At 37.9% G+C, this 12,066-nt stretch overlaps 1 protein-coding gene across 9 annotated transcripts in view; it reads left to right on the top strand.

Moving 5' to 3' along the window:
- USP40 (ubiquitin specific peptidase 40) overlaps positions 1-12,066 on the top strand; it is a 93,932-nt gene that overhangs the window by 37,745 nt on the left and 44,121 nt on the right. For 6 of the 9 annotated variants that reach the window (XM_059928963.1, XM_059928968.1, XM_059928966.1 and 3 more), the window contains 6 exons: positions 1,027-1,198; positions 3,348-3,432; positions 4,437-4,507; positions 5,193-5,512; positions 8,431-8,554; positions 9,959-10,016. In XM_059928963.1, the coding sequence (XP_059784946.1) occupies positions 1,027-1,198; positions 3,348-3,432; positions 4,437-4,507; positions 5,193-5,512; positions 8,431-8,554; positions 9,959-10,016 (830 nt within the window). Of the gene's footprint in view, positions 1-1,026; positions 1,199-3,347; positions 3,433-4,436; positions 4,508-5,192; positions 5,513-8,430; positions 8,555-9,958; positions 10,017-10,235; positions 10,268-12,066 lie in introns of those variants that run through there. The other 3 variants (XM_059928969.1, XM_059928971.1, XM_059928972.1) reach the window with 3 other exon arrangements.

The raw sequence follows: 12,066 nt of genomic DNA, 5'->3' as shown, positions 1-12,066 counted from the left end.
TGATGATCTGAACATTCTCTTTTGAGGTCTAACCTTGGACCATGAAGAACCGGTTCTTTATTTGCTCTCTGGGTTGGTGGGGTACTGGATTAGGGAAATGGATGGTCCCATGGTCTCCCTGTGGACCCGAGGGGCTGATTACATAGCAGGGCTGTGTTCAACATTTTTATCATTGATTTGAAGCTGAGAAAAAAAAATAGGTAGATTGAATGGCAGATTAAGATCAGAGGAGATCTCAACAAAAATCAAGACACTAAAAATATAAAAATTTAACAGAGTAATATATCTTAAGTGCGAAAAATAACCAACTTGCATGAGTGGTGTGGATTAGCAGTTGGTATTAAAAACAAAAACAACCTATGGGGTTTTAGTCAGCGAGCACTAAGCTTTTTAATGTGGTCATCAAAAAGCTAATGCTGTCTTTGACCACATTCACAGAATTGTGCCTGAGGTACCTGAATGGTGGCTATAGCTTCATCCAGCTCTCCGTTGGTGGGGCTGCCTGGGGTGTTTTTGGTGCTGTGCTTCGCAGCAGCTGAATGGGTTCAGGAAAGTGTAGCAAGCGCCTGGCTGCTGCTGAGGCCATTTGACTTGGGGAGAGCAGACTCCAGGGATCATGAGGCTGACTTCACATAGTTTATGGGAGAGTCTGTGGGGTCTGGTTGAAGCAAGGAGAAAATAGAAGTTGTAAATCTAGCGCTTACCACAGTTACAGGAGCGTGTTTCCAGCATTTTGTTCATAATTATAATCTCAGTATTGCACGAGTTCAAGTGTCAGTATTTGTTCAGAGTAACATTGCACAGTGTACATTAAAACCATCTTCCTTGGAATTCACGGTGGCAGAGCTATTAATTGAGAAACTAAAATGAGTCATTTTGGAACATGGAAGAAAAGGATGTTAATTATAATTGCTTAGGTGGAGTGAAGAACTTCTTTATATTGTAAGTCAAATATTTTTGGTTTGAGATGAAACAGTATCTGTTGTAAAAACATGGCATTTATGTATTTTTTATGCCTCTTTAAAGGGCAGAATGTGATTCTACAAACAATAATTTTGAATTGCATCTCCACCTCGGCCCTCATTATCATTTCTTCAATGGGGCTCTGCACCCAGTAGTCTCTCAAACAGAAAGCATGTGGGATTTGACCTTTGATAAAAGAAAAACTTTAGGAGATCTTCGACAATCAATATTTCAGGTAATTTAGCCTCACTTACGCTTAATAGACATTAAGGTCTGTCTTAAGCTGGATTCTCCTTTTCAAACTTCTGTTTGAGATACAACTATTTATTTTTCACAGCTGCTTAGGAAAATCCTACATCTACCACTTCCATAGAGGGATGGTCCAAATGTTCTCCCCTCACTTGTAAGTCTCTTAGAGAGGCTTTTCTGCACAATCAAGACTCACTGAGTCCTGCCAGCAGGTTTTCAGGGGAGAATCAAGCCTGGTATATTTAATCTGGGGGAGAGAAAGAGTATAAGGTTGTCTCTTTTGGGGAAAATAAATGTTTTTTTAAAGGAGTAAAAAGGTAGATAATTATGTTGCCTAAAACCAAGAGCTACTAAACAAATAAAAGCAACTAACTTTTCTACCTTTCAGTATAGAATAACATTTATTACTAAGATTCCTAAGTGAAGGAAAATGTCTACTGCTCTATAGTAAAAGCAAACATCATTGTAATCATTGTCTCTAAATAATTTATCCAGTCGTGTTTTAACGACGACAGCAGTGCTCTTTATTTTACTTACAATGTTTTCATATAAATTCTATCGTTTGATTCTTTAACCTCATGAGGGCAAGATAACCCCATTTTAAAGGTGAGGAAATTGTGACTTAAAGAGATCTAATGGCTTGCCCAGGGTCAGACATCTAGTCAGCAGTTGAACTAGGACTCCAGCCCTGGTCTCCCTACCCTTTCTTTCCTCTTAATTATACTTCGCACTACTTCCTGATAGAGGAAAAGGCAAATAGAAAATGTAAGCTTTTTTGCCCCCCAGAATTAAGTGAATTTTCTGAAAAACTGTATCATTTACCAAAATTATTAGCTTTCTTTTGATTTTCCTCTTGCACAAAGAAAAGCAGACTAATTTCTTCTTTAACTTTAGTTGATTTGAATATTTAAATGTTGGATCAGGATCAGGATTTCTAAAATTATCTAATACTTCGGAACTTTTCCACTAAAAGTTTATTTCTGAGCCAATCCTGGCAGAGATGATATAGGTGGACTTGGGGATTTGACCCTGCCTAGGGTAACGTTTCAAGTGGAAAAGACCTTGGTCACCTTTATAAGGTTTAGATTTCACGCCAGTCTGCTTTTTTTTTTTTTTTAATTAATTTATTTATTTATTTTTTGCTGTGTTGGGTCTTCGTTTCTGTGCGAGGGCTTTCTCTAGTTGCGGCAAGCGGGGGCCACTCTTCATCGCGGTGCGCGGGCCTCTCACTGTCGTGGCCTCTCTTGTTGGGGAGCACAGGCTCCAGACGCGCAGGTTCAGCAGTTGTGGCTCACGGGCCCATTTGCTCCGCGGCATGTGGGATCTTCCCAGACCAGGGCTCGAACCCGTGTCCCCTGCATTGGCAGGCAGATTCTCAACCACTGCACCACCAGGGAAGCCCCAGTCTGCTTTTTGATGGTTTAAGTGCACATCTCTATTATCTTAGAATTAAGCCACTGGCAAGAGGCTGAAAGACTGACAGTTAAGTAATCATGTGTAAGTATGAAATTTCTTTTTAAGAGAACTATCTTGTGATTGTGGAGAGGGACTAAATAGGACTGACCTTTATGGGTGACATTGTTTTGGTGAGGTTACCACAGTCCCCAGAGTCTTGGAGCTAGAAACTTAAAAAATAAATCCCTGGTAATCTATTAAATAAACTGGTAATGCTACTTTTTAAATTTACAGTGGGAGACATTCCTTTTGAGAAACAAGAGTATTCATGTGTGCTGCTTTTCCCTGAATAGTGCTGATTAAACACATAATTTTTGCTCTTTTGGACCAGGATTCCTGGGCTGGCACACTGATCATTTTGCCTGCTGATAAAAGTGATCTTCCCATAAATTAAGTAGAAATGGTTGTTGTTTAGATGGTCATTGTGCTCTTTGTGTATGTCAAGGTTCTTCAGTCACTAATGGATGTGAGATGAACCATCTTTGGATTTGACTGACTTAACATTGAAAGACGTCCACTTTCCTCATTTTGGGTGCTGGGTGGGGATTGTCGTATTCATTTGCTTGTTCCCTGTATCAGCTACATAAGTAAATTGGCACAGTGCTCTTCTTACTTAACCTGGAAAAGTGATCTATATGTGATTTTTCATTGTTCTCTTTTCTTTCATTCATATTCTGCAGCTGTTAGAATTTTGGGAAGGAGATATGGTTCTTAGTGTTGCAAAGTTTGTACCAGCAGGACTTCATGTTTACCAGACACTTGATGGTAAGAGAAATATTAAAACACAGCAACTTACTGTGTATATGTACATTTTGTGGCGCTCATCTGTGACTTTCTGCTCTTGGCCAGTCTTTCCCTACATACTACTTTTCTTAGCTGTGCAGGTTCTCATCATATTGGTTTTAACAAATAATATATTTAGTTTTTTATATTTAATAAAACAATTTATTTAGTTTATAATGTATCCAATATATGTAATGTGTGAAATTTTGCTAACATGGAAATGTTTTATGTTTTCTGAAATTAAGGCTACTTCTCTACCTAAACAAATTTTTTCTTAAAGGCTTTGGAAATTTTTTTATATTACCACAAACTTCTGAGCAAAATGGTTTGAAACCATTTAAATCTTGTTTAATATGGCTTGTTTTTTTAATCCAATCTCAGCTTCAGACTTTGTAGCAAAACAAAAGTACTTCGGGAGCTTAAAAGTACTTCCTTTAAATAACAACAGAACAATAATAGCAGTAGCAGCAGTAACATTTATCTTGGACTTCATGGTGCCAAATACCGAGATAAGTGTTTTGTGTAAATTATCTCATTTGATTTTCACAAAATTTTTTTATCCCCATTTCATAAATGAGGAAACTGAAGCATAGAGGCTTGAAGTCCACAAGGTCATACAGCTCATTAGTGGGTGAGTGAGGACTGTTTGATGTGTAAGCCTTCCCCATGTTCACAGTGTCAAGTACAGTTGACCTTTACATTAACTTTTTTTTTTCCTGCTTTCATGCCCACAAATCTTATGGGGGAAACGCTTACATAAAATGAAAATGGAGAAAAAAAAAGGCTAAAGAGCGTGATGGAAGGAATAAAGATAAAAATAATATAAAATAATACCAATATAACAATCATAATTACTCCCTTTTTCTTAGTTTTCCTCAATGAGAATGCTTTTTTTCAAACAAATGTTTGTGTCTTGGCTGTTGCTATAGTTAAATTTTTTTTTGATGATCATGAGAATGGTTTCACTGATAATCTCATCTTCCTAGGAGATCACCTGACACTGTGTGAAATTGAAATTGCTGATGGGGAAGACATCTTTGTATGGAATGGGGTGGAGGTAAATAAGTGTTGAAGAAATGTTCATGAGAGTTTTGGATATGTTTTAAGTTATTGTGATAAAATTTTATTCAGCATATGTGATGGCACTTACATATTAGAAAACTGCTGAAATATCCAATAAATTTTAAGTACAATTAGTGTTGGTTATATGTTCAAGAGATAGTTGTAGAACACCTCCATGGTGCCAGGCTGTGTGTCAGAAGCTAGACGCAAAGGTAAATAATCAGTCTGTATCCTTCAGGCACGTAGTGTGGGTCACTGCACTAAAATAAGTGAGCAGGAGGGTCTGTACATACTCTTGATGAGGTTTCAGAAGGGAGCGGTTCGTTACACTGGTAGGGCTGGAGGTGACTTAAGGGAGCACAGTCAAGAAAGCAGTGAGGAGCATCTCACCCACTCAATGGACTGTCCTTGGTCCACCTCATAAATTTACCACTGCTGAGGACTCACATGTCTGTCTCCACTTCAGATTTCTCTCCTAAGAAGTAAAAGATGGCTAAGAAAAAGTTTCAAAAATCTAAAGCTGTTCTTCTGATACTTAAAAGACATTTGTGAAAACTTTATTTCACTTGAAAAGAAAAAAAAATGGGAATTGTTCTACAAGAGTCTTTTACTACATTACGGTGTTGACTTAATTTTGGCAAATATGAACTATACTAATGGCTGACTTGATATTGTTGTAGGTTGGCGGAATCCAGATTCCAGCTGGTAGTGACTGTGAACCTCTGCTTTTAAACGTTCTTCATCCGGCAACAAGCAATGAAGAAGAGGAGTGTCAGCAGTTGATAGACTCTCCACATGTCTTTCCATCTAATGCAGAAATAGGTAGTGTATTCACAGCCTTTGCAATCCCAGACGGAGTCATCTTAGTCAACAAGACTGAGTCTGTAGGTGAAGAGAGCTGGACCACCATTCCCAAGGAAGACTTGAAGAAGACATTCAGAGAACAAGGTCTCAGAAACGGAAGCTCGATTTTAATTCAGGATTCTAATGACGGTAACAGGTAACATGCTAAGAAGAGAACTCTTTTTGAACTGATTTTAGTTACAGTGCTATGTCTTAGAACTCTAAAGCTTTATGTTAATAATGATGAGTTAAATGTTTCTCTTTATTTCTAGACATTGTGTTCTATATATTGTAAATAGGAATGTTTGTGGTTAGGTAACCTGGAGAAAAATGATATTGTAATGTAATTTTTTTTTTTTGGTAAATGTGGTAACTGAATAATATAGGTATAGGCTAGATATAGTGTAGATTAGTTGGCAGTAAAGCAGAATCTTATCAAATAATTCTGATTAGCACTCATTATAAGATGGAGGGCACATTCTCACAGAGAAAGTTCCTAAAATTTTTCATGAGGAAGGTATTATCACAGCTAAATTTGTCTGTCTTGTCGCAAGAATCTCAGAAGGCAATTCAGTTTTTTGTTATAATCCTTTTTATGATGCTTGAGATCCTCCCAGCTGCCCAGGTGAGGCAGTTGCTTGGGGAGTTGCAGCCTTGGTTCCTGTAAGTCACACGCGAAGCTCAGGAGTGCTTCCTCTCCTCGTTTGTGTTACCCATGTCTGTGCCAGTACGTCTCTGTGGCCAGCATTATCATACCCTGTAACCCCCCCGATTTCCATACACTGAAGACTTCGGGTTATGACCAGTGAATCCGTTCCCTGCTGTATCAGTGCTATGACTATACTTAGATTACAGAGGCTCTGTATTATTGTTTATTAGTGGCTGTGACATAGAGAAGCAGAGCACTTGGGAAGTGTGTTTATTTTGTATTACAGTTATCACTCTGTTTTTGACAAGTGTTTTCCAGACATTTATTTCCCTACCTTGTTTATTTAATTTAAAAGTTTATTATATATTTCTTTTTAGAAAGTAATATACATTCATTAGGACTTGGGAAATGTAGAGGTGAAGACAGGAGACCCAAAACAGCATCCCCATACCACTCATGCAGTGTCTGTCACTGTTAGCTTTCTGAGCTGGAATAATTGGGTTTTTGTTTTGAAAGGTTTTTTTCTTATTAATTTATTATTATTTTTTATATATATGTTTTTTGGCTGCGTTGGGTCTTTGTTGCTGTGCGCGGGCTTCCTCTAGTTGCGGCGAGCGGGGGCTACTCTTCGTTGCGGTGCACGGGCTTCTCACTGTGGTGGCTTCTCTTGTTGTGGAGAACGGGCTCTAGGTGCGTGGGCTTCAGTAGTTGTGGCTCTCAAGCTCTAGAGCGCAGGCTCAGTATTTGTGGCGCACGGGCTTATTAGTTCCTCCGCGGCATGTGGGATCTTCCCGGACCAGGGCTTGAACCCATGTCCCCTGCACTGGCAGGCGGATTCTCAACCACTGTGCCACCAGGGAAGTCTGGTTTTTTTCTTTTTAAACATAATAGTGATGATTTTCTAGGTAAATAGTTACATGCTGCTTTCCCCTCATGTTTGAAGGCTCTTCATAAACCTCATTTCATGGCTGCATAATAACCTATGTTGATGTTATAGGGTACCTGACTGCTCCTGTGTGAGGAGTGGGTAGGGACAAGGCCTTGAGGGCCAGCTGCCTGGCTTTGTTTCCAGCTTCATCACTTAATAGTAGTGTGACCGTGGGCAAGTTACATCATCTCTCTGCTCAATTTCTTCTTCTGTAAAATGAGCATAATAATTAGTACCAGCTTCATACAGTTGTAAGGATTGAAAGAGTTAAGAGCTGACAGGTGTTTACACATAGTAAGTGGTAAATAGTTTAGCTAGCATCCTTGTTATCGTCCAGTTTTTCATTATTTTAAGGTGGTCTTCAGGGAACGTCTTTGTCCGTAAAACTTTGCTCTATTTAAGATTGCTAACTCAAGGTGGAGTCCCAGAGTGGAATAACTGAAATGAAGAGTAGAATTGTGTTTTAGGGCTCTGCTGCACACTCCCAGAGAGGACTTCGCTCAGTGCCTCTGTGTGAATTAGTAAGAAGTCGCTCCTGGGCTTCCCTGGTGGCGCAGTGGTTGAGAATCCGCCTGCCAATGCAGGGGACACGGGTTCGAGCCCTGGTCTGGGAAGATCCCACATGCCGCGGAGCGGCTGGGCCCGTGAGCCACAATTGCTGAGCCTACGCGTCTGGAGCCTGTGCTCCGCAACAAGAGAGGCCGCGATGGCGAGAGGCCCGCGCACCGCAATGAAGAGTGGCCCCCGCTTGCCACAACTGGAGAAAGCCCTTGCACAGAAACGAAGACCCAACACAGCCATAAATAAAACATAAATTAAAAAAAAAAAAAAAAAAAAAAAAAACATGGCTAGCAGGACATCAGAGCCGTTTTTAAAAAAAAAAAAAAAAAAAGAAGTCGCTCCTTCCTCAAGAACCTTTACTATTATCTGTAGAGAAATCTTGTTAGAACAAGACACTCCACTGCCATCTGCTATCATAAAATTTTTTAAAACCTCTATAATAAAAATACAAACATACAGTGTATATGATGTGCATGATATCCATTAGATGTGATGCTTTTATTCTGCGTCAGTCTGCACGGCTGTGCATGCTGTCCTGCTGTTAAGCTACTGAAGTCTATGGGTGGGCTTCTGGTGTAGGTACTCTTTTAGAGCTCCCCTAGTGATTGCAGCGTGCAGGTGGACGTTAACAACTGATTGTTCAATTACAACAGTTCCCTTTGAAAAATGTGGCAACAAATTATTTGTATAAATCAAAGAATATTTGGAATCATGAATATAGACTCTGTGGAATACTGTCTTAACACTACCCTAAAAAGATAGTGAACTTTCAAAAACCCAACTCAGTAGAACTTGGTCACCTTTAATTAGTCACATTAAGTGACACATGCAGAATTTTGGAAGCGGTGCCTAAAGTAAAGCATGAATTTTCCAATCCTCTCTGATCCATAAAAGGGCTGTGTAAAGACACATTTTTTAAATATCTTTTTACCTACAGTTTGTTGACCAAACAAGGGAAATGGATCACCAGTGTGAATGAGATTGACTGGCTCCAAGTTAAAAACTTATGCCAATTAGACTCTGAAGAAGAGCAAGTTAAAATATCAGCAACTCTTAACACAGTGAGTAGAATATTAAGTGTGGTTGACAGTTTTTAGTTAATACAATTTTATTTAGAAAGCAATACCTTAATCTTTCAGAACAGTTGTCTCAGTAAACTTCTAAATCTTAAGAAATCACCTTTTTATTTGTAACATTTGATTATTGCTTATTTACCTTTGTTAGCCCTTGGCATATTTCAAGAAAATATATGCCTTTTTTTCCCTCCAAAGCCTAGAATTAGAATGTGGGAGTTACCTTTTTAATTAGTTCATGGAATCTTCTGACTTTGATAACTGTGAAATGCTATTTTCAAGAGTCTTTTCTATATTTTTAAAACAAGGTATATATGTTTTGGTTTTGTGTTCTTTGGTGTTTGGGTTTTTTAAAGTTTATCTTAAATTGCTCTGCAGTATACTCTGTGCTCTGTATAAAGCCAGTTGCTCTTCAAAGGGATTTTTTTCAGTTTTCCATTTAAGACTATTATACTGGTTTCCTTAAACATTATTTCAGGAAACATCTTTTTATATTTATGTAGTCTCCATTTATTAAGTTTTTCTGTAACTTTATTTTAAAAACTTAGAATGTTTTCTTTTATATAAAATTATAGTTTCTTAAGGTTTGTTTGCACATTAGTGGGAACAGTATAAGGTCAATGCCCCAAAGCTCAGGAGACCTACCGCCCTGACCCCTAATGGGAGGCTGGTGCAGTCCTTGACTACTGCAGGCTCTGTTCCTTCTTGGCACAGTGGGGGGCACAGTGGGGGGACACCAGTGGGGAAGTAGAGTCAGTGATCTCTGTCGTCAGCTTTACCCCTAAATTTCCACGATTTTATGCCCTAGAGGCAATTAGCCTAAATTTTAAAAAGAAAAGGAAACACAATCTAAAATAATTTAAGTAGAAATTTTAAATAGTACCCTTGGATTAGTACATTTTTATATTATTAATGCTTGTTAATTATTAGTACAGTTTTATATTATATTATTAATGAAGATGTGGGGTCTTCCCAGACCAGGGATTGAACCCATGTCCCCTGCACTGGCCCTGAATTCATCATTCTTAACATAAAGAAACCTATAGTTTCTTTTATTTGCTATCATCAGAAAGCTTAACTGTTTGTCAACTTTTGCCTTTCGCTACTATTATGTCTTTAGTTTTCTAAAGTTTTCTGTAGGCGGCCTTTCCATTCCAATTATTATCAATTTGGTGAAAACTTAACCAAGATCTAAGTTTTTGCCTTTGACTCTGTAGAAGAGAGAAAAGAATTTCAGGGATGGAAAAACATTTTTTTCAAGTAGGCAAAAACTGCTAAATGTAAGGTAGTTAATAACTCAACCTGTATATGCACACACTGACAGTCTTCATTTTCTTCTCCTCCCATTGTTTTTAACTTATACACAGTCATTAGTTTATTTCTCTATTTTAGGTGGTGTTTGATATTCGAATTAAAGCCGTAAAGGAATTAAAATTAATGAAGGAACTAGGTAATCATTTATGTTTGCTTTTGGTTTTTTGGTTTAATTTAGTTTTGTTTTGATTTTTAATTGAAAAAAAATATGGGAGAGTTCAAAAAAATAATTAGGGAAAACTCACGTTATCTACCACCCAAAATGGACAAATGTTAACATCTTGCCATGTGTTTGTTTTCGCCTCAAACATTACAAATAAAGTCCTCTATGTTCTCCTCCTTAGACCTATCCTCCCTCCCCAGATGCAACCAGTGTATCTGATTTGGGTGTGTATCTAGTTCGTGCATTCACATTGTACTATATATATTATACCTCTCTCTATATATGTATGTGTGTATATTGTATTTTTACATTTATGTAAATTCTATCTTAATGAAAATAACATTCCACAAACACACTGTTCACTCGGCATTAGGTTTTCTTTTACAGCTTTATTGAGGTATAATTTACATATCATAAAACGTCCATTTTAAGCATAATTCAGTGATTATTAGTAAATGTATAAGGTCGTACAACCATCACAGCAATCCAGTTTTAGAACAGTTCCATCACTCCAAAAAGATCTCTCGTTCCCATTTACATACCAAGCCCCTGACAGCCATTCATCTACTTTCTGTTTCTTTTGACTTGCTTTTCTGGTCATTTCATGTAAATGAAAGCATGTAATGTGTAGTCTTTTGTGTCTGGCTTCTTTCACTCAGTGTATCATTTTTGAGATTCATCCATGATTCAGCATGTTTCAGTAGTTTGTTACTTTTTATTGCTGACTGGATAAAAAGGAATGTGTTGTACGGATTGTATGGATATATCACATTTTGTTGGTTCATTACCAGTTGATGGACATTTGGATTGTTTCCACTTTGGGGCTTTTATGACTGATTCTGCTGTAAACATTATGTCTTTGTATAGACCTGTGTTTTCAATTCTCCTGGGTGGATGTACAGAATTGGAACTGCTGGGTCATATGGCAAAGTTATGTTTAACTTTGTAAGAAACTGCCGTACTATTTTCCAAAGTGGCTGAATCATTTACGTACCCACTGGCAGTGCATCAGGGTTGCAGTTTCTTCACAGCCTTGCCGATGTTTATAACTGTCTTTTTTTTTTTTAATTTTATTTATTTTTGGCTGTGTTGGGTCCTCGTTGCCACGCACAGCCTTTCTCTAGTTGCGGCGAGCGCGAGCTTCTCATTGCAGTGGCTTCTCTTGTTGCGGAGCATGGGCTCTAGGCATGCGGGCTTCAGTAGTTGTGGCACACGGGCTCAGTAGTTGTGGCACACGGGCTTAGTTGCTCCGCGGCATGTGGGATCTTCCCGGACCAGGGCTTGAACCCGTGTCCCATGCATTGGCAGGTGGATTCTTAACCACTTTGCCACCAGGGAAGTCCTATAATTGTCTTTTTGATTGTAGCCATTTTAGTGAACATGAGTTGGTATCTCCTGTGTTTAACTGCGTTTTCCTGATGCGGTGATGGTGAGCACTATTGATGTGCTTATCATCTACTTGTATACTCTGAGGATCCTATTAAAACTACTAGAATTAATAAGTGAGTTTAACAAGAACTCAAAATCAATATATAAAAATCCATATATGTTTACTAGCAACAAAAAAATGCAAAATTAAATTAAGAAAACATTTATAATAGCATAAACTATCATGAAATACTTGGGGGTAAATTTAACAAGATATGTGCAAGACCTGTGCACTGGAAACTAGAAAACATTGCCATGAAAAATAAAAGGAGACCCAAATAAATTAAATGATGTACCATATTCTTGGATCAGAAGACACAGTACTGTTTGGTAATTGCAATCATTGTTGCTTTTGTTGTGGTCATCCATTTACAATGCTTGGTGTCAGTCTATTTATCTCTTGTAAAAATAAAATACAGTGTGTGTGTGTGAAAAAAAATGTAAACAATGCTTGATAGGATAATGAGATTAGAGATGGTCTTTTAAATTTTTCATTGTTATGCTAATACAATACCTTTATAAAACCTAAAAATCTTGAAACAAACAAAAAAAAATTTAAAAAAATTAAAAAAGAAGACAGTACTATTAAGAGGCT

Source organism: Balaenoptera ricei, chromosome 7 (assembly GCF_028023285.1).
Source record: "Balaenoptera ricei isolate mBalRic1 chromosome 7, mBalRic1.hap2, whole genome shotgun sequence".
NCBI lineage: Eukaryota > Metazoa > Chordata > Mammalia > Artiodactyla > Balaenopteridae > Balaenoptera > Balaenoptera ricei.
The sequence above is the reverse complement of the archived record's forward strand: the minus strand, read 5'-3'. Positions and strand labels throughout refer to the sequence as shown.